This window comes from Arvicola amphibius, chromosome 8 (genome assembly GCF_903992535.2).
Source record: "Arvicola amphibius chromosome 8, mArvAmp1.2, whole genome shotgun sequence".
NCBI lineage: Eukaryota > Metazoa > Chordata > Mammalia > Rodentia > Cricetidae > Arvicola > Arvicola amphibius.
Window position 1 is genome coordinate 63,303,145 of NC_052054.1, and position 25,879 is coordinate 63,329,023.

The window sequence follows — 25,879 nt, forward strand, 5'->3', positions numbered from 1 at the left end:
TAAGAGATTTTTAGAGCTATTGGAGTTGCAAAGTAGCTGGGATAGTATAGAATATCCAATTCATTTTTATTTATGTTCTCAGGGGGTCATAGTAAAGAAAGCTACTTGCAAAAAAATGTGAGCCTACTTCCACCTTGTTTGAAGGTCAGAGAGTTTGAGGTTGCTCAAAATTGTTAACAACAACCAGGGCTATACATCCTGAACAAGGATGTGATTACTTGGTTCTTTTGACATTAAGATGGCCCATAAAGGTGGATCCACTCCATCCTGACCAATGGTCAGGATATGCAAGCATATTTCTGCTCCTTTTGTGATAGGAGGTTTTACCTGGGCAGTGGCTCCTGCAAGATATTTGGTCTAGGGTGGGTTCACTGCCTATACAACAGAATGCTAATAACTTATTTTCTTAAAGTGTTGAAGCAATTAACTGTTTCAAATTGTCCTTTGTATCATGATAAAGAAGTCTTTCATTGCCTTCTTCCTCTTTTTGTATTGGGGTATAAAAGTGTATGGAAAATTAAACACAGGTGATTTCAGTAATCACTGAAACATCTCCCAATACTATCCCATGTTTCTGTTTTTATTATTTTCACTCACATCTTTGTCCTCTTTACTATTTTTCTGATCCCCATATCCTTACCCTGGTAAGTAGTATTTTGTTGAAGCTGGTCTCTGACACTAAAATTTGGGCTAGGTGACAATAGGGATGTTCCCTCATCTGGTGTGTGCATAGGTCCAGATTGTTAGCCCGTTCTCTCCTAAGTGCATTCCAAACTGTGAAGGCGATAGAAGGCATATCTATCCCTTTATTTTTTGTGCACCAATCTTTAATATTTTTTCCTTGTAGTATTCCATAATTGTACATGCAGGGTCCCCCAGTTAGTAAACCAGGGACTCACTTTTTTGCATGAATTAGAGGAAGTCGTTAAGCTATCTAGAATAGATTTGAATCCTTCTCTTTTTAAGCATGCTTTTTTATAAATTTTGTAAGGAACTGCCTTTGCTTAGAAACTGGTAGACCCATTGTGAAAGAAAAGAAAATCAGAAAGAAAGAAAATCTTTAGAGGGGGTTGAGGTAAAAGATCAGTCATTGTCAACAAGCATTCATGGCCTTTGCACCTGTAGCATTTTACTGGTGGAGACTCTCTGAAAAGCGGATGACTCGACTCAGAAGTGTCTCTAGGTACTTCCAGAAGGGACTTCTTGTTATCATTCATATAACGAGACCCTGGCATGTTCCCTGGTGAGTGGGAGACCCCAGCAGGTAAGAAACAGACAGATACATCATGCAGACAGATCTTGGGTAGAGTTTATTTGTGGGTTACGAAGGGGCAAGGGACGGAGAGGGTGGAAGGGAGAGAAGGGAGAAAGGCAGAAGCTGCCTCTCCAGAAGAAGGATGGGGGGGGGGGGGCTGGAGAGCAGGCAGAATATCAACTTGCCTTGGAAGGGGAAGAGGGAGATTGGGAGTGGGTGAGGCTTGTCTCTTAAAGGGACAGGGTACCCAGGTGACAAGTTTGGCCAGCAGATTACAACATTTCTGCCTTTCTCTTATAATCAAAAGACAGGAAGTTAGGCATGGCAGGTTGAGGGGATTAGGATGACGGGTTCCCAAAACTGCATCCTGTTTATTTGTGGGCATCAAAATCTTTCCTGGGGGACCTGAGAAAGCTGGGTGCTGATGACATTTGGTGGTAGCTGGTCACTTTACTCCTGTCCACGATTTATGGTGTGGATAAATGATTCCTGTCTGGTGCCTCTTGGACCTGGTAAGGTGTTGGTAGAGCAGAGAACAATGGCAAGTTTAGGAAGAAAAATAATTCAGGACCAGGGAATTGAGAGGGGTATATTTGACCTATGTAAGGTGAATTCTTCAATATGGCTCCCTGGAACTCATAAGAATTCATTCAGTGTGTAAAACATAAGTTTTAGACACACATTGAATAAACAACAGCATATTTATGTCAGAATGACTGTGACAGATGTTTTTGTACAATGAAAATTATCTTTAGAGAATGAGCAAAGAGAATTTAAAATCTTGGTCTTGCAGTAGCGGTAGTAGTAGTAGTACTCTGCAAGAGTTAGAGTAATAGATTATTAGCATTTTATTGATAATGTTAAGACTATGAAAAGCAATGTGTGAGAGAAATTTGATGATTTCCGTTTGTCCTCAGACCTTTATAACTTTCAGGTACACACCTTAATAAATTGCGTTTGATCACCTTTTTTTTTTTTTTTTTTTGGTTTTTCAAGACAGGGTTTCTCTGTGTAACAGTCCTAGCTGACCTAGAACTAGCTCTTGTAGAAAAGGCTAGCCTCGAACTCACAGAAATCTGCCTGCCTCTGCCTCCCAAGTGCTGGGATTAAAGGCGTGTGCCACCACAGCCCAGTTTGCATTTGTATATCTTAAAACACCTTTTATTTAGAACATGTTAAGAAGTTGTACTGAAGCCGGGCGGTGGTGGCGCAGGCCTTTAATCCCAGCACTCGGGAGGCAGAAGGCAGGCGGATCTCTGTGAGTTTGAGGCCAGCCTGGTCTACAAGAGCTAGTTCCAGGACAGGCTCTAAAAAAGCTTCAGAGAAACCCTGTCTCGAAAAACCAAAAAAAAAAAAAAAAAAAAAGAAGTTGTACTGAAATTGTTTGGTGAGGTTGTCCTTTTAAACTGGCAAAACTTCTCAGCTGTCAAAATTCATCAGAGATCTTTGAGAAGGATACATTTTTATTGATTTAAAAATGACAGAGAACTTACTCCATTGGCTGCCTAGAGCCACTCCTCAGGATCTTCCATGTTCGTGGAGGACAGAGGCATCAGGACTGTATTTGCCTTCTCTTTTCTGAAGCAGGGCCTGTCAGACTTTAGAAGATCCTGTCAGTTAGGAAATCTGTAGGAAGACAAGCCTACTTCACCCTGAGCAGCTTGGTCATTGATTCTAATTGTCCTTTATTCACTGTTTAGTTAAAAGGCAGTTTCTCCCACTGGTTAGCACTTTCACTTGATGAAGTGAATTGCAAATGAACGTTGTTCTGTGCCCATCTGTCTTCTGTCTTCTCTGGAGGAAACAGAGTGCTGCTGCTAGGAGCCAACCTGTCTCTCTGTTATGAAAAGTCTCTTAATAATTAAACATTTAAATGCCACACTCCCCAGATCTCTGAGCAGTTGAGGGCTGATATTGGGTATAGATAAGTTATAACTATATTTTAGGATCTGCCTGGAGAGCTGAGTCCAAGCTTTATGTACTAGTTTTTAACTTAACAGGTGAGGTTTGTACTTGTTCAAGACAAAGGAGAAAAAACTGCAGTAGAAGCTTACAGGTAGAACTGACAATAGTGGCGAATAGCTTACAGGAAAGGCTGTAGGTTAGCTTTTAAAACATTTTTAATAATAAGTACATGTACAGATATACAGAGTTGAATTTAAGTGTTATACACATACACACAGTTGAAGCTAACTTATCTTCATACATAAAGTTAACTCAAAAGTCACATGAATGCACACACACATATATTAAATAGGAGTTGGGTGAAGTGGATGCTCTGGTTGGTCCTACCAAAAGCATGCCACTGTGTAAAACACGCATGTAACAGAGTCAGTAAGAGGAGTTTAGAGACAAAAATGTAAATAAACAGTGACACTAGGCAAAGGATACCTCGGTAAAGATGGAAACTTGGTTATCTGACTTGCCCTTAGTCAAAATGGCTGCAGTCACATGCTGCATGGGGAAACCACATTTTCAGAGCTGCAGTAGGATTTTAAACAGATATAAATAGCAATAGAGACACAAAGGCCGTGTAGAACATACATTTAAAATAGAACCACTTCCATGTGTCCACACCGTTCATACGTTCATGTAGGAGACAGGGAAATCATTCAGTGCTGCCTGCCACTTGCTGCCAGTCACCAGGGGAAGCTAGGGCTGGGAGTGTAACAGCCACCTGGAGGATCCGGCTGGTTTTGCTGTTTCCTGCAGGACCAGAAACTGTAGTGGTGGCAGAGACAGAATAGAAACAAGAAAAGGAACAGGAGCATGAAAAGGACCATTTACAGGTGGGTGAGGGAGGGGCTGCCCAGCAAAAGGAAAAGGACGGTCGTGGGATGCTGGCGGGACACTGGCAGTACAGAGCATGTCTGGCTAGAATCTTTTTCATCTGCTTGTTTGTTGCTAGAAACTAGAAAGATCCCACTTTAGGTTGTTATTTAAGGGGTACATAGGCCATTTGTTAGTGCAAAAATGGATAATATTAGGAACCTGTAAGTAAACCATTATGCTTAGAGGTTTTAGGGTCTGTAAAAGACATTTCAGGGCTGAGGTTGAGCAGATAGTTTTGGGTTTATTACCAGTGGCCAAGAATGTGAGAAAGATATGAGACCCAATGGCTGGTTGGCTGCAAACATCTTCGAGACAGAGCGCGGGTCGAGTAATAAGTCAGGCCACCGTATGGCCTATTAGCTCAGAGGGTGGGGCACCAGGGCCACCCCAATTGGCCAAGGGACTATAGTCCAAGACACAAGAAATGAGATCTCAGTATTCAACTATGGGGAATCATCAGAGATGAATGTTGATGAAAGACTTGGAGAAGGGGACCTTACCATTTGCAGCGATGGAGCAGGCATAGGAAATTGGAAAGTGGTCCAGGTCCAGGTTCCCCGTGTGCCTCAAGCCGTCCACCTGCAGGTGGGAAGGAACATGGACAGAGCCTAACCAAGTCATGCAGCAATGGTATCACTTATGACAGCACAACCCTGGCAGGTCCCCTGGTGGGTGGGAGACTGTGGTGGATCAGAGACAGACAGATATGCCATGCAGAGGGAGCTTTGGTATAGAGTTTAATTAGTGGGTTATAGAGGGTGAGAGGAAGGGGAGAAGGAAGGAAGAAGGGAGAGAGACAGAAGTTGCCTCTCCAGAAGGACAGAGAGAGGACTGGAGGGGTGGCGGGAGATCCACTTGCCTCTGTGTGGGGAAGGGGAAGATTGGGAGTGGGCGGGCCTTTCTCTTAAAGGGACAAGGTACCCAGATGACAAGGCAGGCCAGGAGATTACAACACTTTTTAGAGTTGCCATTGGGGGGACTGTTGTGGGAAAGGAGCTACTCACCCCATTCCAGGGCACTCTCCACTGTCCCTGAGATCTGCAGCGTCATTTTGGTGAGTTCCCCTGAGAAGGCGCTAATTGGGAATGTCTCTTGCAAACTTCCAAGAAGGACCATTTTATGCTCTCCTCCAAGGAAACTACCTCTTCCTGGCGATAATTCCCAGATTATTCTCCTTGATACCCTGTTGTGAGTGCCAGCTGTAGAGCCTAAGAGACCAGCTCCAGTCCCTACCCAGGGTTACAAAGGTGAAATGTTTCTCAGGAGCCAAGGTGGTCATGAGGATTTCTATAATAGCTTCACACAGACAGGCTCATGCTCTTCATTTCAAGCGCTCTTTATTGTTTTGTTTCTACTCTAATAATCCTGTCCTACCTCTAACTTCTTCAAGGTTCTTCTCTTCTAAAAACTCTTCTCCTACAGGAACCTTGAAGTGATAAGATGAGCTGCTTACCATGGAAACATAAAGGTCCAAGATAATAGGACCAAAACCTCAGCCAGATCCGGGGGGTGGGGGAGTGGGGGGGGTGCCCTGTGCTAATAACAACTTCAAGACACAGATTGTTAGTAGACCGGCAAGTGAAAAACTGGCATCCTTTTCTTAGTAACCTTGGTTGGACATCTATGACTCTGACCTTGTGTAAGCTGTAAAGTTTTCTTTTTACAAAACATCTTTAGTCTAGTTGAACTTTTTCTGAGATGAAAATGAATTTATTGTGTGTAGTTAGCAAGGCAGACTTTAGGTGTCTGTAGTCCTCATGGAACAATAGGTCTAGTTATGAAGCTTGTCCCCGTATATATTCTATATATCAAAACTATATAGCCAAGAGAACAGTCATCTATTTGATCATCCACAGATATGTGTGCCAATAAGATTGAGATGCAATCATAAGATTACAGGTACACATTGTATGAAAATGCATTGTAATAGGGAGATTCATAGCTATTATTGCACAAGTGAAATTACAGATGAAAGCAAAAGTTTCAGAGTAAGCTATAATTGTATCATGGCCTGCAATAGCTCATGATAAATGCTCCTGACAGCCTGCCACCTGTGTTTTAACTTGTTGGATTTTCTCCCATTCTATCTATTGATTAGAAGAGTGAGATCCTACTACACACAAGCTTCCACTACTGCCCACTATGTGTGGTAAGGTAATCAAGGGCTCAGTGACCTGACTTGTCTTCCTTTTCCCAGTCAGTCTATCCTGGGAAAGGGCCATGTAGGACTGGATGGGGCTCAGGGACCCCAAAAGAGCCAGCTTTCTGTGGATGCTGAGTGAGGGGGAGGAATACTCAGAGGTCAAGGAAAGCCAGGAGGCCTCTAGCAGGGTGCCTATGAGCCAGGGCATCACAGTCAGCAACAGGGCCAGTCCAGCCTCAGCTCCTCCCAAGCCTGAGTAGCCTGGCTTCCTTCAGATGAAGCCTGGGGACCAGAGCTCAGCTGGCTGCCCAGCCAGCCTCAACCCATTCCATGCTGCCAGTTATTTGTCACCCAGTCCACTTCCCCAACACTCCCTCCCCACAATAATTAAAAAATACCTTCAGTAGCAGAGGGGAGGGGAGGGGGGACAGGGACAGGGGAAAGGATGGGTAGGGCCACACATTAAATTTTTTTATGAGTACAAATTTGAAATTAGGTAAAAGATTTGTTAATTTGAATGCATTTCAGGTATGGAACTTCCAATAAATATCAAGGCAGGAATGATAATGTGTGCTATTATATGGACAGCTGGTCTACAATAGCTAGTTCTAGGACAGGCTCCAAAGCAGCAGAGAAACCCTGTCTCAAACAACAACAACAACAAATAAACAAAAAAGTATGTTTCTATAGGGTTGGTCAGAAGCATGAGATTTATGATGCACACCAAAATTAGAGGCAAAACTCAAGACTTTTTCATATTTTTATGTTACCACATTTTATCCTATGAGTTTTGTTCTCTCTCTCTCTCTCTCCCTCCCCCCCCCTCTCTCTCTCTCTCTCTCTCTCTCTCTTTCTCTCTCTTTCTTTTTGGTGACAGGGTTAATGCAATCCTCACTCTCATGGGACTCAACTGTGTAGATCAAAATGGCCTCAGACTCAGAGATCCCCTTACCTCATCATCTGAGTGCTGGACTAAAGGTTTACACTGTAATGTCTGGCACTGCTATGAATTTCTGGGTGTTAAACAAGATAAATGATTTTATTACAGTTTTTCAAAGGGGCTCAAGATATCACTTAGAGCTTAAGAACATTGGCTGCTCTTTAAGAGGACTGGGCTTTAACTCCCCATCACAGCAGCTCACAGGTGTCTGGATGTTTGAGGGCATCTGATGACCCTTCAGGCCTTCTTCTGCACCAGGCATACATGTAGTGCACAGTAAAACAATGGGCAAAGCACACATAAACATGAAAAGAAATAAGCTTTTACCACAGTAACATTGGGAGAATTTATTTTGGAATAAACTTTGATATTTTCTAAGATTTACACCTCATTAAAAGCTTTCACAACTTTTTTATATTTCTGTTTCTATTGTGTATACTGCTGTGATTTATAAGTAGAGAATACTGGAAATTGCTGTCCCCTTACTTACAATGGCATGTTTCTCTCCAGTATGAATTTTCTATGTTTCCTAAGACCTATCATATGTATATAGGATGTGTCAATCTTTGCATTTGTACAGTTTCTTTCCAGTATGAATTTTCTGATGTCTTCGAAGATTTTCGCACCTACTAAAAGATTTATTACATTCCTGACAACTGTAAGGTCTCTCTCCAGTGTGAACCCTCTGATGTCTTCTAAGATCTGTACAGGTGGTAAAGGACTTGCCACATTCCTGACAACTGTAAGGTTTCTCTCCAGTATGAACTCTCTGATGTCTTCTAAGATGTGCGCAACTGGTATAAGACTTGTCACATTTCATGCATTTGTAAGGTTTCTCCTCAGTATGAACACTCTGATGTGTTTTCAGTTGTGAGTCCTGGGTAAAGGACTTTGCTGATTCAAAAGATTTGTTAGGTTTCTCCTCAGCGTGAACTCTCTGATGTCTTCTAAGGCTTGTAATATTGATACAGGATATGTCACAGTCTTTACATTTGTAAAGTTTCTTTCCAGTATGAATTTTCTGATGTGCTCTAAGATATGCACATCTAGTAAAAGATTTGTTACATTCCTGACAACTATAAGGTCTCTCTCCAGTATGAAGTCTTTGATGTCTTCTAAGATGTGAGCAAGTGATAAAGGACTTGTCACATTCCTTACATCTATAAGGTCTTTCTCCAGTATGAACTCTTTGATGTAATCTAAGATTTTCGTTATGGATAAATGATTTACCACAGTCTTTGCATTTATGACGTTTCTCTCCAGTGTGAATTTGCAGATGTTTTCTTAAACCATTAGAATGGACAAAAGATTTGTTACATTCCTGACAACTGTAAGGTCTCTCTCCAGTATGAACTCTTTGATGTGTTCTAAGATTTGACATGTGGGTAAAGGATCTGTCACATTTCAGACATTTGTAAGGTCTGTCTCCAGTATGAACACTCTGATGTTTTCTGAGACCTGCAATATGGATAAAGGATATGTCACAGTCTTTGCATTTAGGAAGTTTCTCTTCAATATGCATTTTCTGATGTGCTATAAGATATGAGTGTAGAGTAAAGTACTTGTCACATTCCAAACATTTGTACGGTTTCTCTCCAGTATGAATTTTCTGATGTCTTCTAAGGGTTGAGTCCCAGGTAAAGGATTTGTCACAGACCTCACATTTGTAAGGTTTTTCACCAGTATGGATCCTGTAATGCCTTTTAAGAAGTGATAATTCAAGAAATGACTTACCACATTCTTTGCATTTGTGAAACTGCTCTAGAGAATGAGTTTTCTGATGCCTACTCAATGATGAATAGTGGAGAAAAGATCGGTCACACTCATTGCACTTGAAAAGCTTCTCTCCAGTGTGGAGTCTGTAATGGCTTTTAAAGTGCAAAAGCTGATGAAAGACTTTACCACATTCTTGACAACTATAGTGTCTCCTAGTAGCATGCATTTTGTGATGTTTCTTGAAAGTGAACCAGTGGGCAAAGGATTTGTCACATTCCTTACATTTGCAAGGTTTCTGTCCAGTATGAAGTGTGTGATGTCTTTTAATCTGAGAAAACTGACGAAAGACCTTGCCATATTCTTGACAATTATGTTGCCACTGAGCAGCATGTATTTTCTGATGTTTCTTGAAAGTGTACCAGTAAGCCAAGGATTTATCACATCCCTTGCATTTGTAACATTTTTCTCCAGTATGCAAATTCTGATGTCTATGAAATGCTGACAAGTGATGAAATGACTTTCCACATTCTTTGCATTTGTAAGGATTTTCACCAGCATGAAGTCTTTGATGTATTTTAAGCCTTGAACTCTGGATAAAGGATTTTTCACAAATGATGCACTTGTATGGTTTCATTCTACTATGAAGTCTCTGGTGTACAGTGAGGTATGAGGCAGTCCTGAGGCATTTCTGGCATTCTTCACACTGGTGTGGTGTCTCTGTAATGATTGGTTGTTGCAAAAGACTGTATGCAGAGCTGAAATAGTTATCATATTCTACCTGTTTGTGCTCTTTCTTTGCAGTGTAGAGTCTCTGTTCTTGAGTAATGTTGAAATACAAATTTATAGATTTATCATAGTCTTTAGATTTGCAAGATTCTTCACCAGTGTGCAAGCTTTCATGTGTATCTAGGTTTGATGAGTCAACAGAGGCATCCCTGTGATTACTGCATCTATAGTTATTAGAGTTTTCTGTAGTTTCACTTGTTCTATAAAGTGCACATGTGGAGGGGTCATGAAGCACTTTGCCAAGCTCATTACACTGACAAGACTCTTTTACAGTTTTCACATGTTGATGGGCGGGATCAAATTTGCAGTGATTCTCTGAAAATGAGTACAGCTCAGATTAAAAGGGCTTGCTCCAATAACAAACATGTGATAAATGACTGTCTTCCTAAATTCTCTTTTAACATAAGTGAACCTGGAACTACTTGGATTAGAGCTCTCAGTAATGAACATTTTCATTCACTGTAATTGTATGGATTCTCACAAAAGCAGCACGACAGCCTTCAAAGGTCAGTGATTTACAACAGATATCTCAGCTATATCCAAAGTCTCTAAGTGGGAAAAGGATGTTAAAAAAAATTGATGGCCGTGAATTAACCTTGAAGTAGAGCTCAATGGCTGATTATATTTAGACTACATTTTTCTATCTTAAAATATTTCTTCTCAGAATCCAATGAAAAGGAATTTAATCAATCCCAGATTCACAGTATTTATACTTACTAAATGATAGACAATGAAGAGTATTGTTCAGAAGAACCAAGTTCCTTAAAGATTGAAGTCTTACTTAAAAGCATCAAAGGGTTTATATTTCTCTCTATAAAAACAAAGTAGATTCTTCTAAAGTAATGGGTGTAAAGACAGTGTTCTGCCAGACATCAAAGACTCTAGATCATTTGAGGCAGGGCTGTCATGGGCAGCTATTGCTTATGTCTATCCTCCACTGTCTAAGTTCTAAACATGATTGTGCTTCTTAACATTCCTCATAGTGCTATGTTAATCTCAAATCTAGCCTGTACACTGACTCCTGAGATTACTTCCCAGGAGGGTGTCTGTGCATTCTCCACTGAGAAGAAAGTGAAGGAAGTAATATGAAGACACACATGCAAAGAAGACAATTAAGGAATACGCCTACTTCATTGACACATTAGACTTAAAATTTTGTAAAATTATTCCATCTAATTTCAGAATAGTCACACAAAACTGCTCTTTGTACTAGTAGTAAGCCACCATAATTCAGGTGTAATAAGACACAACGCCTTCTAAATGGTAACCACAGACAGGATGCATCTGGGACCAGGACACTACACTAAATTAAATGACAAAAAAAATCCTTTCAAGAGGAACTGAACTTTGCAAAAACATTCTCGTCTCTTGTTTTCTCTTTCAATTGAAGTCATCCCTGTTGCCTTGCTTATTCACTAGCCTACCCTAGTTTTGGCTACTGTCTCCTCTCCACATTCCATGGTAATTTCATTCTTTCTGAACAGGTGATCATGCCTATCTAGTATACAAACAATCCACAGGTTATTTCAGGCAGCTGATGACCCATGATAGAATTTTTAGAAAGAATACAGAAGTCTAACATGATACTGTACTCAGCACATGAAAACACAAAGCAGAGAAATTTTATCAGGATTTCTTGATTGATATTTCTTGTCAAATCCTTCAGTATATTTAGTATATTCAGTTCATATATCTTGAATGTGTCTCACAATTAAAACCGTGTCACTTGGGCTAGAGATATGACTTAGAGGTTAAAATTACTAGCTACTCTTATAGAGGTCCTAAGCTCAATTTCAAGCAATCACATGGTGGATCACAACTATCTGTAATGAGATCTGGTACCCTTTTTGGGACCAAAGGGATAAGTGGAGGCATAACACTGTATACATAGTAAGTAAACAAATCTTTAAAAAACCATGTAAACTGCAATAATGGACACAGAGCTTTAAGATATGAGTTGAAATATTATATGCCACTGAGTTTATGGCTGAATCTTGGAATCAAAATGGGTAGGTGACACCTCTGTAATGGAAAATGGAAAGAAAAAGCTAAATAGCATAAAAAAAGTTCTTTCCCACTACTAAGCTTTGCCTTGTCACCTGGTGGTGTTTCCAGGACAACTTAACAGATTTTACATCTTATGAAGTCAGAACAAACGAAACATGGAATTGAACAAGCAAAATGTTCTCACCCACAGAGACCAGGTTGTTGTAATTCTCCAACATCACATCAATGTACAAAGCCCTCTGAGAAGAATTCAGGTATTCCCACTCCTCGTTTGAGAAGTTCACAGTCACATCCCTAAATGTCAATAGACCCTGAAACAAAATAAGTATGGTTTGACCACATGCTACCTGGAAGTGCTTTCCTAGATATAAGGAGATGGAATGTAGAAAAGCGAAGATAATTACTCAAAATATGATAGTCACATTCTATCATGAATGTTCCAACTCCATGACAACAGGATGAAATCATAGTCTTACAAGCCATATACATGAAACAAGAAATACATTTTAGGTCTGGAAAGAATTATCTGTCTGCCATGGATGCTGCATTTATGTCACACAGGATCACAGTGTACATGTCTCAGAAAAAAAATTCATGATGAGGAAATACGCTTTAAATGTTGTACCTGAAGATAATGTTAAAACACTGACACCAATCAATCCTGTGAATACTTGGACCTTACATGACTCTATTTTAACAGGCTCAGTTGGGATGTTTAAACTCTAGGTATAGCCACACCATTAATTAGCAAAGGTGTAGGTATGGAAAACAGAATATATGACTGATTTTATAAACAAAGAGTTTTTTTTACACAGTAGCAAGGATTGTAACAATACTATATATATATACTTATATTAACATATAAGATAAGTAGTCTATGGAATTAATCTTATGATAATATTTGTGCCAATATGAACAGATAGAAAAATCTACATCAGCCTTATATGATTTAATTCAAAATTTCCCTAAGAATATGCATAAACCAATAGAGGCAAATATCAATTTCAGAAATGTTGAGGAATATTTCTCTTCACTACCAAAGAGTAATAAAAATTGGGAGAAGTACAAAAAAACCACATCAAATTGTTTAAGGTATAGCAAAGAGAATTTGTGCCAGTAACATTTTGCATAAGGCTCATAGAAAGAGTTTACCAAAAACTGAATTAAATAAATACTGAGGAAATAAAACTGCAAATCACCAAAAGGGCAAATGAACTAAACAGACACTTTTCCAAGACCAAAGATGACTCAAACGGCCTAAAATATTGCAGAAGTGTTCAGAATCCCAAAAAGGGTACCATGGAAACACAGATTAAAACTATTCACAAATACTGCCTCATTCCAGGCAGAAATGGCTGTCGTCAACTAACCTGATAATACATGTTTGAAGGGCTAAGCAGGGAAAGGAAACCTTATTCACTACTGAGGGTAAGAAGGGTGTAGTGCTATTTTACTTGTATTTTAATAAATAAAGCTTGCCTGAGGATCAGCATGCAGAGCTAAGCAGCTAGAGGCCAGGCAGCGGTGGCACAGACCTTTAATTCCAGTATTTGGGAGTCACACTCCTCTAATCCCAGCACTAGGAAGGTGGAAACAGGAGAGATATGGCTGGGTGGAGAGAGGAATATAAGGCAGAAGGAGATAGAAGCTCATTTGAGTCTGAGGTTTGATAGAGACAGAAGCAGTGTGGAGATATAATCTGAGGGCAGGATTGCCCCTTCAGTCTGAGCATGGGTAGAGTTAAAAGAACTCTCTAGTGACCAGTGCACTGCTTCTCTGGTCTCCAATATTAACTGCTATATCTAACTCTGGGTTCATACTATCAAAACCTACCAGAACTCATGCTACATCTGGCACCCAACTTTTGGGGAACAAAGTCACAAAAAAAAAGCCATTTGCCTGTGACTTTGCGGCAACCAGGATAGGCTGGAACTACAGGCAGCCAGAGTCATGGCCCTACTCAATGGTTTTTCTTTCTTCTCTCCTGGTGAGCTTTCCCTGAACCCTTTCTGGGCTGCTGCCAAACCAGGTAGCTGCCTTGAAATCCTGTCAAACATTTAATGTTCTATGCAGCAGCAGTAAGCCTCACATCTTCATCGTCATTGGTGGCAAGTTTGGGGAGAAAATTGGAGAATTAGGTAAAAAGTTTTTCCCATGTTAAAGAATGGGAAACACAATTATAATGGAGAAAGTTAGCTGTCTGTATGATTACACAATGCATGATTTAAAAATAGAACAATTAAATGAAGGGAAAATCAACCAAGACTGGCATACTCTTAATATCATTTCGATAATCCTTGTCATGTTGGTAATTCTTGGTTTATCTCTTAAAAAGTTGTTTGGTATGAATAACAAGATACAGGTCTTAGAAAAACTTAATGAAACAGATCATAGAGATATTCAATTACAGAGGAATTTAAAGGAGAACCAATTTCAGCATTGCTTTATAAGGTTATAGAGGAACAGCCTAAAGTTTTCAAACAACCAACCTGAATATATCCACTAATCTTATAGGAATTGCTAAGTGACAGAGGCTCTTTAAGAGCTGACTGGACTCTTGTTGACTCTTTAAGGAGATTCTAAAAAGCAACAGTCTCATGGCATGCATTCACCTTTTGTGAAGCAAATATTAACCTGTGGTCAACTTGTTAAGAGAATTATCCCTAAAGATTGAATAGATTTAGTTACAACAGATTTGGGGGCTGGTCCACAATTACAATGAAGGAAGTGGATCAAAGAAGAAACTAAAGCCATTGAACATGGAGTAGAGCTAGAGATACAGAAGTCTTCGAAGATCAACTTCTTGGAGAAGGAGATTATGCTACTATAAAAAAGCAGTCCCTAAATGATGGTTGCATCCTGATTCAAGCCATGCAGCATCTTTGAGTGCTTGGGACAGAACTGAAGAAGTGGGAAAGAAGATTGAATTATTTGCAAAAGTTATATAGGACTCAAAAGAAAGCTTCATGGATTTCTTACATGGATTGACATCAGCAGTAAATAGAATGATATCAAATTCAGAAGCTAGACAAGTAAGAATTGAAACTCTGGCTTTTGTAAATGCTGATTTTTAATGCAAAAGAATAATTAGGCCAGTAAGGCAAGATCAGTGCCCTTGGAGGAATGGACCCAAGATACAATCAATATTGAATCTTACGACTATAATGTTTGGATAGGACGTGATTTCCAGAGGTATGAGGGAAAATTGAAATGTCAAGTTTATCAATTGTGGCAGAAAAGGTCACCTTAAAGGACATTCTTAGAAACAATATTTTTTTATAAGAATAATCCAAACTGAATGTCCCTCCCATCTGGATTATGCAGAAGGTATGTAAAAAACCAGGCATTTGACTAATGAATGCAGATCAACAAGGGACTTCAAGGTAACCATTTGCCATTGGAAAATTCCTTGACCTTGCCATTGGAAAATTTGGCCCCTATGCCAAATCTGACTCAATCTTTTCCTGTCATCATAGAGGAAAACTCCTTCCCAGTGCAATTAAAGAGCCTAATGCCTATTTGAAGTTACCATAGTGCTCATGAAAATAAAACAGCTACAGAACAGAGAACAAAAAATTTAGAAGAAACCATAAAGTAAGTATTTAGCAAACTTCTATGAATGAACTAAGACCAAAATTAAAAATACACATAAATGATGTCATCATTGAAGATTTGGTAGACAGAGGTGCTAATAAATCTCAGCCTGCTAAGAGATATCAAGGGAAAGTTCTCCAAGAGGGAATGTTAAATAGTCCCATCCTGTTCCAATGTTTTCTATGGCAGCCATTGGAAATGATACATGAGTAATTTCCTAAATCTATAGTTTACAATTATAGGGATGACATTTTACTATCTGATTCAAATGTTGATACTTTAGAAAGAATATTTAAAGGAGTAAAGAATATTTTGCCTTGTTCTGGATTACAAATAGCTCCTGAAAAAATACAAAGAGGAGATTCTATTAATTATTTAGGGTATAAAATATGTTCATAGAAAATTAGACCACAAAACATGCAAATTAGGAGAGATCTATTGCAAACTCTAAATGATTTTCAAAGATTACTAGGAGACATGTCCTATTTGGGACCACTATTGGTATAAAACCTGATGCACTGAGTAATTTAGTCAAAACCTTAGATAGTGACAAGGACTTAAATATTCCCAGGAAATTATCAGCTGAAGCTGAGAGCAAATTGACCTTGGTAGAAAAGAAACCACAAAAGGCATATGTGAATCATGTGGATTTGAAAATTAACTGCATTCTGGTCAAATTATCCTCCAAGCACTCTCCTACAGGAATTTTAATGCAGAGGGAAAATATTATCTTAGAATGGATCTTTTCCCCACATAAGTCAAGTAAACAGTAAAAACTTATGTGGAAAAAAATCTGAGTAAATTCTAAAAGGGAAATTGAGACTTCATCAATTACTAGGAATAAACCCAGTAGAAATTGTAGTACCATTCATTGATGATGAAACTGACAAATTATGGCCAGAAAGTAAACCCTGACAAAGAGCTTGCAGTAATTTTTTTGGAAATATTAACAACTATCCCCAAAGCAAGAAAGTTCAGCTTGTAAAGAGAACTAGCTGGATCTTTTCTCGTTTTGTATGGGAAACACCAATATTTATAGCCCCAACATTTCATACTAATGCAAATAAATCAGGAAAGGCAGATTACAAGTCAGAAAATTTAAGTAAAGTGGATCTAAGCCATTATAATTCTGTCCAAAAGTCAGAATTGCTTGCCATTATCATGGTATTAATGGATTTTTAAGGAATCTCTCAACACAGTTAGAGAATCACAATATGCAGAAACAGTTGTTTAGCATATTGAAACTGGTAAATTTATACCAGGTGATAAATAACTGACTTTATTATTTATTCAGTTGGAAGATATAATCAGGAATAAGAATCATCCTATATTCATAACACACATAACACACATCTGATCCCATACAGGTCCCAGGTCCTCTAGCACAAGGTGATGCAGATTGATCAAACATTGTTTGGAAATGTGCTGGAGGTCTCAGAGTTTCATAAAAATTACATCAATAGAAACGGTTTTTAAAAAACTTTCCCAGCATGTGGCAACAAGCTAAAGAAATTATAAGAAAATGTTCGAGGTAGTATTTTTATACATCCAAACACCACTACATGCAGGACTTAATACAAATGATACTCAAAGGAATGAAATCTGGCAGATGAATGTGTCCCAGTTTGTAGAATGTGGAAAACTAAAATATGTACACCACATCATTGATACCTATTCAGGTTTTAAATGTGCAAATGCTTTGAGTTCAGAAAAAGCTGAATTGGTAATCACACATTTGCTACAAGTTATGACCATTATGGGTATACCTGTACAAATTAAGACATATAGCATTCCAGCATATGTCTCTAAGAAAATGAAACACTTTTTTGCTTCATATAATATAAATAATATTACAGGTATAACACTTAATACTATAGGCCAGGCAGTTACAGAAAGTTCAAATCAAACTCTAAAGGATATGAAAACTAAGCAGAAATGGATGACAAAGACCCCTAGATATAGGCCACATAATGCTTTCTTAACTCTAAATTTTCTAAATACTAATGAGAAAGGAACAACAGTGGTGGAGAGACATTGGATAATAGAAAACATTATGGAATGTTTGCCCATATGCTTTAAAGATGTGTTGACCATAGAATGGAAACCAGGACATGTGTTAGCTTGGGAAGAGATTTTGCTTGTTTACACAGGAGAAGAAAATCCATGATACCATCAAAATTGATAAAGGTTTGAATTAAAGAAGAGAGACCTCTTAATTAGAAGAGATGATAGTTTAACAAACAGCATGGTCATTTAACCTAAACTAACTTATAAAACTCACAAATGCTTTTCATCTGATCAGATATAAGTTGCCAAGATGGAACCTCCCCAAAAATAGGGTTAGTGAAGGGTTTTGTTTCTGTCTTTTCAGGAGAATAAAGGCATCCAGCTAAAAAATCTGAAAGCCACTGAACAAATGAGGCATGTGAAGAAAAAGGACAAGTCATCCCCCCAAAAATGTCCCGAGAAAAAGAGTAATTGGGCAGTCATCACCCAGACACAGAGGAAGCAAGATAAGAATGCCTCGCTGATAAAGGTACCAAGCCACATGGCTGACACAGACAAGAATTATGGGCTAATATCTGGAACACATGGACCTGTCTGTTCTAGGTAATGCACACAGATGGTTAAAAAGTCCAGCCTCACCAGCGGTGGTGGCGCACACCTTTAATCCCAGCACTTGAGAGGCAGAGGCAGGTGATACATTCAGATATTTACAAGCAAGAGTGCAAAGAGTTGCCCCTCTCCTCTATGTCTATTCATCTGGCTCCCTCTGGAGATAGCCAATGTGGCCACATTTCCTGCATCTTATTTTATGTACAGATGCATCTTACAATGAAAGTTAAGCAGCAATGATAGGGGAACAAATGAGAGAGGGTGTGTGTGGCCATGAAGAGCTGACATCCTGAAGACCCTAGAGAATAGCAGTGAACCTGCACACCCAGAGGCATAGAGATCATTGACATTATGACTTCAACACTGCTGGAGTCCCATGAAAAGACTTCCCATTGTTTCCTTTCTATGACATCCTGCCTGAGACTGGGAGAATTACAAGCTAAGAATGCCAAGATAATGGTGCAGGTTTCTATTGAGGGTCTCTTCAGCTTCAGTGCACAGTGGAAAGAAGAAGGGCAACTGGGATTGCTCCATGACAGCCCATAGTCTGCTTAATGAACCTGCAATCCACAGGAAGCATTACTCCTTTTAGTGATCTAATCCCCTCCTGATGGTATCACCAACTTCAGCACTGTCACAAGCAAATGGCAAAGACTAGTTTGGAAAAGGACACACTATATTTAAAGCATAGCATCCCACTCTTGCCTCCTCACAGTGTAAAATACTCCATCCCCAAATCTTAACTTGTTCCAAAGTACATACCAAAAGTCTTACTTTGTTCTGGCACCATCAAAAAAGCCCAAAGTCCCATTTAGCAGTCTGTGAAATCAAAGTAAGTTCTCTACATCCAAAATACAATGTCAAGACCAACATAAGGTAGATATACTCCTGTTCCAAAAGGTGACATAGATGCAGGCCAGGTGTGCAACAGGTGGATCATAATATTAGTTCTCTCTTTATTTTTTCCAATAATCTCCAAACTGGTTCCTACAGTAGCTATATTAACTTCCACTCTCCTGTAGCGTGAGTTCTAATAGGACTTAATAATAAAAATGCATAGTCAGTTATAGGGGTTAATGCTGATGATCAGAGAAATAGAATGCCAATGTCTAGAGAGTTCTTTAACCCCTACCAATGCTCAGACTGAAGGGGCAATCCTGTCCTCAGACTGCATCTCCAGATTGCTCCTGTTTCCAGCAAACCTCAGACTGCACTGAACTTGTCTTCTCCCACCTTATATTCCTCTCTCTACCCAACCATATCACTCCTGTCTCTACATCCCTAGTGGTGGGATTAAAGGTTTGTGACTCCCGAATACTGAGATTAAAGGTGTGTGCCACCGCTGCCTGTCCTCTAGTGGCTTAACTGTGCACTCTGATCTTCAGGCAAGATTTGTTAAAATACAAGTAAAATACCATGAAATTTCCTTTTTTTAGTCTAAAATAAAATAGGAGGCTATAGCTAATATAAGAAAACTTTTATACAGTAAGTACTATAACTATATATAATATATAAATGGAATAAGTACATCTACAATGTCTAGTCCATTTGTATTTGACAAATTTAGATGAAATACTCCATTATCAATCCCATCTTTATAAGCCCAAAGTTTTGTACCTAATTTACTTTTTATCATAACTTGCATTACTATCCAAAACTATATTTTGATGTCTCTCAACCTTATACACTTTACACCTCTTTTCTGCATCTGGTAAACAAGGAAAACTATAACTATTCAGTGTTCCACTGCCTCAGAGAACAGAGAAGAAAATAATATTAACTGAGTAAGCAGGAAGTACAAACAAGCACCTTCCAAAGAAATGTGAGAAATGGCAAACAGCTGGCTACCTGGACAGTCACACATGGTTCCTCTGCAATGGTGGGACATCATCTTCATCCTAAAGGCCTAGAATATTCCACAAACTTTTCTGTAAAGCAGGACTTTTGAAGGACTGTTCCACCTTGTCTTGACAAAGTTTTGAAGTCACTCTGTTTTGTGTCCTGCTTGTCCAATTTGAACAGCATATTGTCAGCAGTCAAGGCAAGGACACTTTCTTGCCTAGTGGCTTACTTTTGCCACAAGAAAGTAACTCCATCGTGGAGTGTTTTTGCATGCCTCTGAATGTTCTCTGAAGTAGATTGGTACTGCTGGGATCAGACATGTCTCATTGTCATATAAAAAAAGAACTTGCATAACATGGAGAAAGGAGGACAGGAAAGGTGAAGAACAGGGACTGAATGCAGTTAATGAAGAGCAGTTATAAGATAGGGTATAAAGCTAAGTGCTTTTCTAGTTCTAGTTCTGCAAAAGGTTTTGGGGGTTTGGTGGTTGATAGGTAAATCAAAATATATTCAATTGTAAAAATATAAAATCCCACATGAGGCTCCAGAGCATCTGTTTCCTATGACAACTGTACCTCAGTGTAAAAGTACACTGAGATGTAGAGTCTTTGAGTCTACTTTTTATCAGTGTGTGATTTTTGTAGTTTGTCCATTTGCAGAATTGTTCATAATAAAAATTTGAAGAATTATCAGAAGCAGAAAACTAAAGGCTTTTAATATATCAACCTATAACATATTTAGATAAAGAGAGAGAAGCACCACTGACCTGTGACAGATTTGCTGGAGAACCCATCATTTCTTACTGTTTCTCTTCTTGAGTTTCTCTTTTAGACACAAAGAATGAATGGCTTGATTCCCTTTCAAAACAAGGGGTCAAAAAGGAAGAGTTAAAATCAATACTGAAAGCTGCTAGAGAGCAATGCCAAGCAACAGAATTCTACCAAGTGTCTAGTCAATAATCCCAAAGACAGGAAGGCATTTTGAGCTTGAAGAGAAATCACCACCAAGCATATTGTTGCACAAAGAAACTACTCTTAAAATTGATGGTGACAGTCGGGTGGTGTTGGCACACGCCTTTAATCCTAGCACTCAGGAGGCAGAAGCAGGCAGATCTCTGTGAGTCCGAGGCCAGCCTGGTCTACAAGAGCTAGTTACAGGACAGGCTCCAAAGCTACAAAGAAACCCTGTCTCAAAGAAAAAAAAAGATAAAGACATAAGTGCATTTTAAGATAGTCACCCATTAACACAATTGATTTAATTGATTTCACTAAAGAGGCACTGCAGATAATAAATTAAAGGAAAAATAAATACAAGAGAGTCAGAGGAATTATCCACAAGATCACAAAAAATAATGAAGTTCATGTGAAGAATAGAGAAATACAGGAGAAATGGGATGTAGTCATCTACGAGCAAGGCAGCAAGCCACTATTTCTCAAAAAGAAGGAACAATACTACTAATAATCCAATCAGCAACAACATAAAAGCAAATGATAGGAAATTAAAAAGGCCATGAACAAAAAATTCAGTATATGACCCAGCTGGTCCATTCCTTGCCATAAACTCAAAGGACTTGACATCCTACTTCACAATACTTACACACACCACATCATTACTACTCTACTCACTATAGCTACAAAATGGAAACAACCTAAACTTCAAATGACAAACAAATAGTGAATGTGTGGTACACATTTAGTATGAAATTCTATTTAGGTGTAAAGAAAATAAAAATCATGAACTTTGCAGGTAGACTTAGGAAAGACCATATTGAGTGAGGTAACCCAGACCCAGAAAGACAAACATTGCATGTTCTCTCTCATAGGAAGTTTCTAGCTCCAAATCTTTAGATGTGAGTCCACAACCTGGAGTGACTGCAGTAACCAGGAAAGAAAAAAGAGATTACAGTGAGATGTAGGGAAGCAATAGAGACAGGAATAACAGGGCACCAGTGATCTGAAAGGGGAAAGGGAAAATGGGGGAAGGGATTTAATTATGGAGAAGGGATAACCATAAACACAGAAGAAGAAGGGTAAAATAACAGTAAGGGTGTCTGGAAAATTCATAAGGAATCCAAGTATTCCTAGACTATTATCCATCTACCAAGAATGCCTATAATATATATAATTCTCTGTAAGCATATACATTTTGAGTATAAATGAAAATTTCTCAACTGCACTTATGATACTCCTCACAAGAGTCATAAAATTTCTAACAAGGTGACCAACACCAGGTGTAAGAAGCCTACTTTGAAGTTGTTGGTCACAGTTGTCCAAGAGACTTCCACACATTACAGTTGTCTCCCAGATGCGGAAGATGAAACCTAGTGCTGTAGAAGTCACACATTTCAGACACAAATCCTAGAGGACTCCAGATGGAACTGACCCTAAAGCCTCCTCCCTGGGGTCTAGCTTTCATGGTACAAGAAGGCAACAAGCATCCTTCCAAAAAAGGGAGCCAACCAACAGTTCTACCCAGCTATGACACCTATGGACCACAACAATGAGATCTGCACTGCATGACAGCCTAAAGGTGCGAGAGTGGCACATGTACCTTCAAGGTAACCAATAGCTTCTAATTGGATTAAGATCTTCTCAACAAGAAGGAAATCATGCCTGGTATTGGAAACCTGGCCTGTTTCCCCAGGGCTATTAAAGGCTTTCGTCTTGGAGGAGAACCTGTAACCAGTACTTTATTAAATCAGCTTAAGTCCTTACTGTATTCTAAATATTTATGCTAATTTCCAGCATACAATAGGAGACAGTCTAGATGGAGTATAGCAGGCTGTAAATGTATTTCCTGATTATTATCAAAACTCTGATGGTATCATTTTCAAGAATGGAGATAAAACTACTAAAAGGTAGAAAATGTCCCAGAATATCAAAGCTCTAAAATTCTGAAAACAAAAAAACCTCAAAGGTATTAACTTTTTTTAAATCATCTTTACAATATATAAAAGCCAAGAAATGAAAATGATTTAATAATGGTATGAAAACTTGTTCAGTGATGTGAATGAATAAGAACTGCATCACTTACATGCAGACAAATAAAACTTTATTTGACCACATTGTCAATTCTTCTGTGGAAAGCCATATTGTGCCCACACTGGGATAATTCTGAGAATTTTCTCAGGCAAATATTCACTAGAATTATTTTGAGTGAAACAGAATGTGACAAAATTGATTTCCTGTCCCACTTCCATGTTTACTTGATCCCCTTTCCTCTCCTTCACCAATCCCTCCACCGTACCTGCATACTTAGCTGCTGTTTCCTCTCCTTCCAGGCCCTTTGTTCTGCTGTATAGGTGAGCAGGTCTGGGTGATCAGAGAGCCCTGCACATGAGAAAAAAATTGTTCAGGATGCCCCTGGATTTCTAATACTGTACTATGCCCAGTAGACGAAGAGAAAACAAAATGCAGAATTATACAAGTGATTCCCCAAATGTCCTGCAGTGTCAGAATACATAAAACAAATAGAGAGAAAGCATTTTTAATTATCATAACTTGAATCCCACTTCCAATCATAGCCCAATCAAAACTGAGGGGTGGAAATGGGACTGAATGATTGGAAAGAGAATATAATACACTAGTGAGCTTCTGAATTGATCATGGACCAATAATGATGAAGTCTTACACTTCTCAAAAGGTCACACATGAAGAGAGAACATTTCAAGACAATTTCTTTTTTCCTCTGAGAATTTCACTTTATTCTGTGGGATGTGAGACTCATTCAAACAAAGCTCACACACTTGCAGATTCGTTTATTAAAGAAATCCTGAGGAGCAACGGAGATTGCAAGCAAACAATTCTCACCCACAGAAAGCAGACCGCTGCAATTCTGCAACATCCAGTGCCAGCACAAAGCCCTCAGGGCCCAGGGACCAGGCATTGCCCCTCCTCCTGGGAGAAGTCCACAGTCACACCACCGGCTGTCAACAGACCACACAGGAAAAAAACAGTTTGAATCATCCTGTTGGTGCACACCTTTGATCCTAGCACTTGGAAGAAACAGGTAAATGGAACCCTTGAGTTTTTCAGTCCAAGATGGTCTACACAGTGAGTTTGGGCCTTCTCAGTGTTGGGATTAAAGGTGTGCCAATAGGCCTGACAAAGACACTTTTCAGAATGCTGTATTTACACGCGAGTGTGTAGCATGATTAATAAAAATCCGGAGACAGAAACTGGGGTTCAAACTGAAGGTCAGAGAAGCAAAACAGCCAGCCACTGGCTCTTACCTCTACCTCAGTCCAAAATGGCGATCCTGCCTCCAGGAATCTCAGAAAGCAACTGTGTGTGAGAGCTTTCTCCTCCTGCCTTGCATTCCTCTCTAGTGCTGCGATTAAGGGACTGCACCACTACCGCCTGGTTTCTATGGCAAACTAGTGTGGCTACTGGGATTAGAGGTGTGTATCATCACTGCCTGGTCTGTAAGAATGATTAGTGTGGCTGTTTTACTCTGAACGTCAGGCAAGCTTTATTTATTAAAATACAAATGAAATATCACTACACCAGTGTGCACGTCTCAGACGGAAAATTAATGGTGGATAAAAGTTTGCTTTTAAATGTTAATGTTTACAAGTATACTGTGGAACTAGCACAAAAATATATTTTTAGCTCCAGAGAAATTTGCCGGTGTTCCTTTCAAGACTATTATCTAAAAGCTCTCGCCGAATCCAAGTCTCCAGGTAAATGTGCCACTCTCTTGAAGAGAGAAGTGGTATAACACGGAAATTAGTATGGATGACTGTAAATTTCAAGAGCTTTGTGGTTTCCACCATAGCAAAGAGAATAATGCTTACAAATATCAACAGATAAATTCAAATACTCGATTAGATTATTTTTACAAGAATATTTTGTCAATCAGAAGATCAGTTGGAAAAAACAAACAGGCTTATTCTATATGATCTAAAATACACCAAGAGAAGAAGGCATTCACAGCAGAATTTCTGAGCCGGCTTCTTTATGAACAGCACAGAAACTGCTCGTATCCCTGGTCCCTTCCCTCCTGGGTCCCAGCTCCGCAGCTCCTCTGACCTAGGAGGTTCCAGGGCCTCCGGGCTGCGGTTCCCGCCACTACCCTGCAGACTGCTGACTTTCCCAGGTTGCGCTATGCGGAGACTGCGACTCCGGAGTTTTCTAGTCCCCGCGACAACCGCCTTGTCTTCCGCTCCCAGGTCTGCACTACAGGACTCCCCGAGTCCAATACCAACAGGGAATGGTAGGATTTCCTGCAACTTTGCCAAATTCCTTGGATCCGCTCTTCCTGGACCTCCCACTTAAAATCCACTTCCGGTTACGTAGCAGCTGCAAAAGCGCCTATTTTAGTGGTTCTTTTTCTTGACTAATTTCCCAAGTCCAGCGCGCGGGTTTGTTTCTCTAAACTCCAGTGCTCAGGAAGGTGTCCCGGCCTCCTTGGGGCCGGTCCCTCCCACTCCGTCTCAGGCTGCCTTCTGCCCTGCTCCAGCTGTCAGAATGCTCTGGATCAGTACTACACAGCCTCCCCACAAGCTTGCTGCTAGCCTAAAGCAGATCTCGATCTAAGAGGACATAGCACCCGGATATCTGAATCCTCAGATGAGTTCTGAATCTTCAGATAAAAGACAGGCAGCCTAACCTCGACTTAACTACCAGCCTCCCAGCTACATACTTACACCAAAGGATAAGAGACTAAATTCAGATGCCAGCGCCCAATAGCTAACACAAACATGACAAGCCAAAACTAAATATTGCAATTTTGCTTTGGGGAGAGACGTTTCAGGAACTTGGAAAAGACATTTTAGGAACTTGGATTTTGGAAAGAACTAGGCTTCTCAAGAAGTTAGTGGTCAGCCCATTGCTAACAGCCCATTGCGGAGTTCATCCTGCACGGTACTACTCTTACCACTAGATGGTGGTCTTGTCATTATACTCAGAAACGAGACTTGTTACTCATGCTAAAAATATTTTTATATAAAATACAGGAAAAGGCTTTTTTTTTTTTAAAGAAAAATACAGTGGTGAATACAGAGACTCTTGAATGTCCCATATGCAGAAAATAAGTGAGGTATGTGGTCCCATCCCTGTAAACGGCAGTGATACCATCCTGTCTAAGGCTCTGAGAATACTGAGAAAGAGGAGGAGGAAGGAGAATAAGAAGGGAAAGAAGAGGAAGG

At 39.5% G+C, this 25,879-nt stretch overlaps 1 protein-coding gene and 1 pseudogene across 7 annotated transcripts; both read right to left on the reverse strand.

The window, feature by feature from the left end:
* LOC119821745 overlaps positions 1 to 25,879 on the reverse strand; it is a 44,926-nt pseudogene that overhangs the window by 10,184 nt on the left and 8,863 nt on the right.
* On the reverse strand, positions 1,315 to 24,949 carry LOC119820843 (zinc finger protein 54-like). 7 transcript variants are annotated; one of them, XR_006020867.1, is made up of 7 exons: positions 24,762 to 24,949; positions 23,541 to 23,656; positions 22,978 to 23,060; positions 11,864 to 11,990; positions 4,588 to 4,666; positions 2,749 to 2,853; positions 1,315 to 1,764 (listed from the first exon to the last, which is right to left on the reverse strand). XR_006020867.1 is itself a non-coding variant. In XM_042055522.1 (6 exons), the coding sequence occupies exons 2-6, from the start codon at positions 23,614 to 23,616 to the stop codon at positions 3,895 to 3,897; spliced, it is 447 nt and encodes a 148-aa protein (XP_041911456.1). In that variant the 5' UTR covers positions 23,617 to 23,656; positions 24,762 to 24,949; the 3' UTR covers positions 2,639 to 3,894. The 7 variants fall into 7 exon arrangements, 5 of the variants coding, with proteins under 5 accessions (XP_041911456.1, XP_038195416.1, XP_038195414.1 ...); XR_006020866.1 differs by having other exon boundaries at positions 2,749 to 3,976; XM_042055522.1 differs by lacking the exon at positions 1,315 to 1,764 and having other exon boundaries at positions 2,639 to 3,976.

Excerpts from the sequence above, each read along its gene's own strand:
- LOC119820843 (XM_038339488.1), bottom strand. The coding sequence starts at position 23,616 with ATGCCTGGTCCCTGGGCCCTGAGGGCTTTGTGCTGGCACTGGATGTTG. Across the intron at positions 23,061-23,540 it reads CAGCGGTCTGCTTTCTGTGG|GGCTCTCTGATCACCCAGAC; the intron begins GTGAGAATTGTT and ends TCTCATGTGCAG. Across the intron at positions 9,988-11,863 it reads CAACAACCTGGTCTCTGTGG|AGAATCACTGCAAATTTGAT; the intron begins GTGAGAACATTT and ends ACTCATTTTCAG.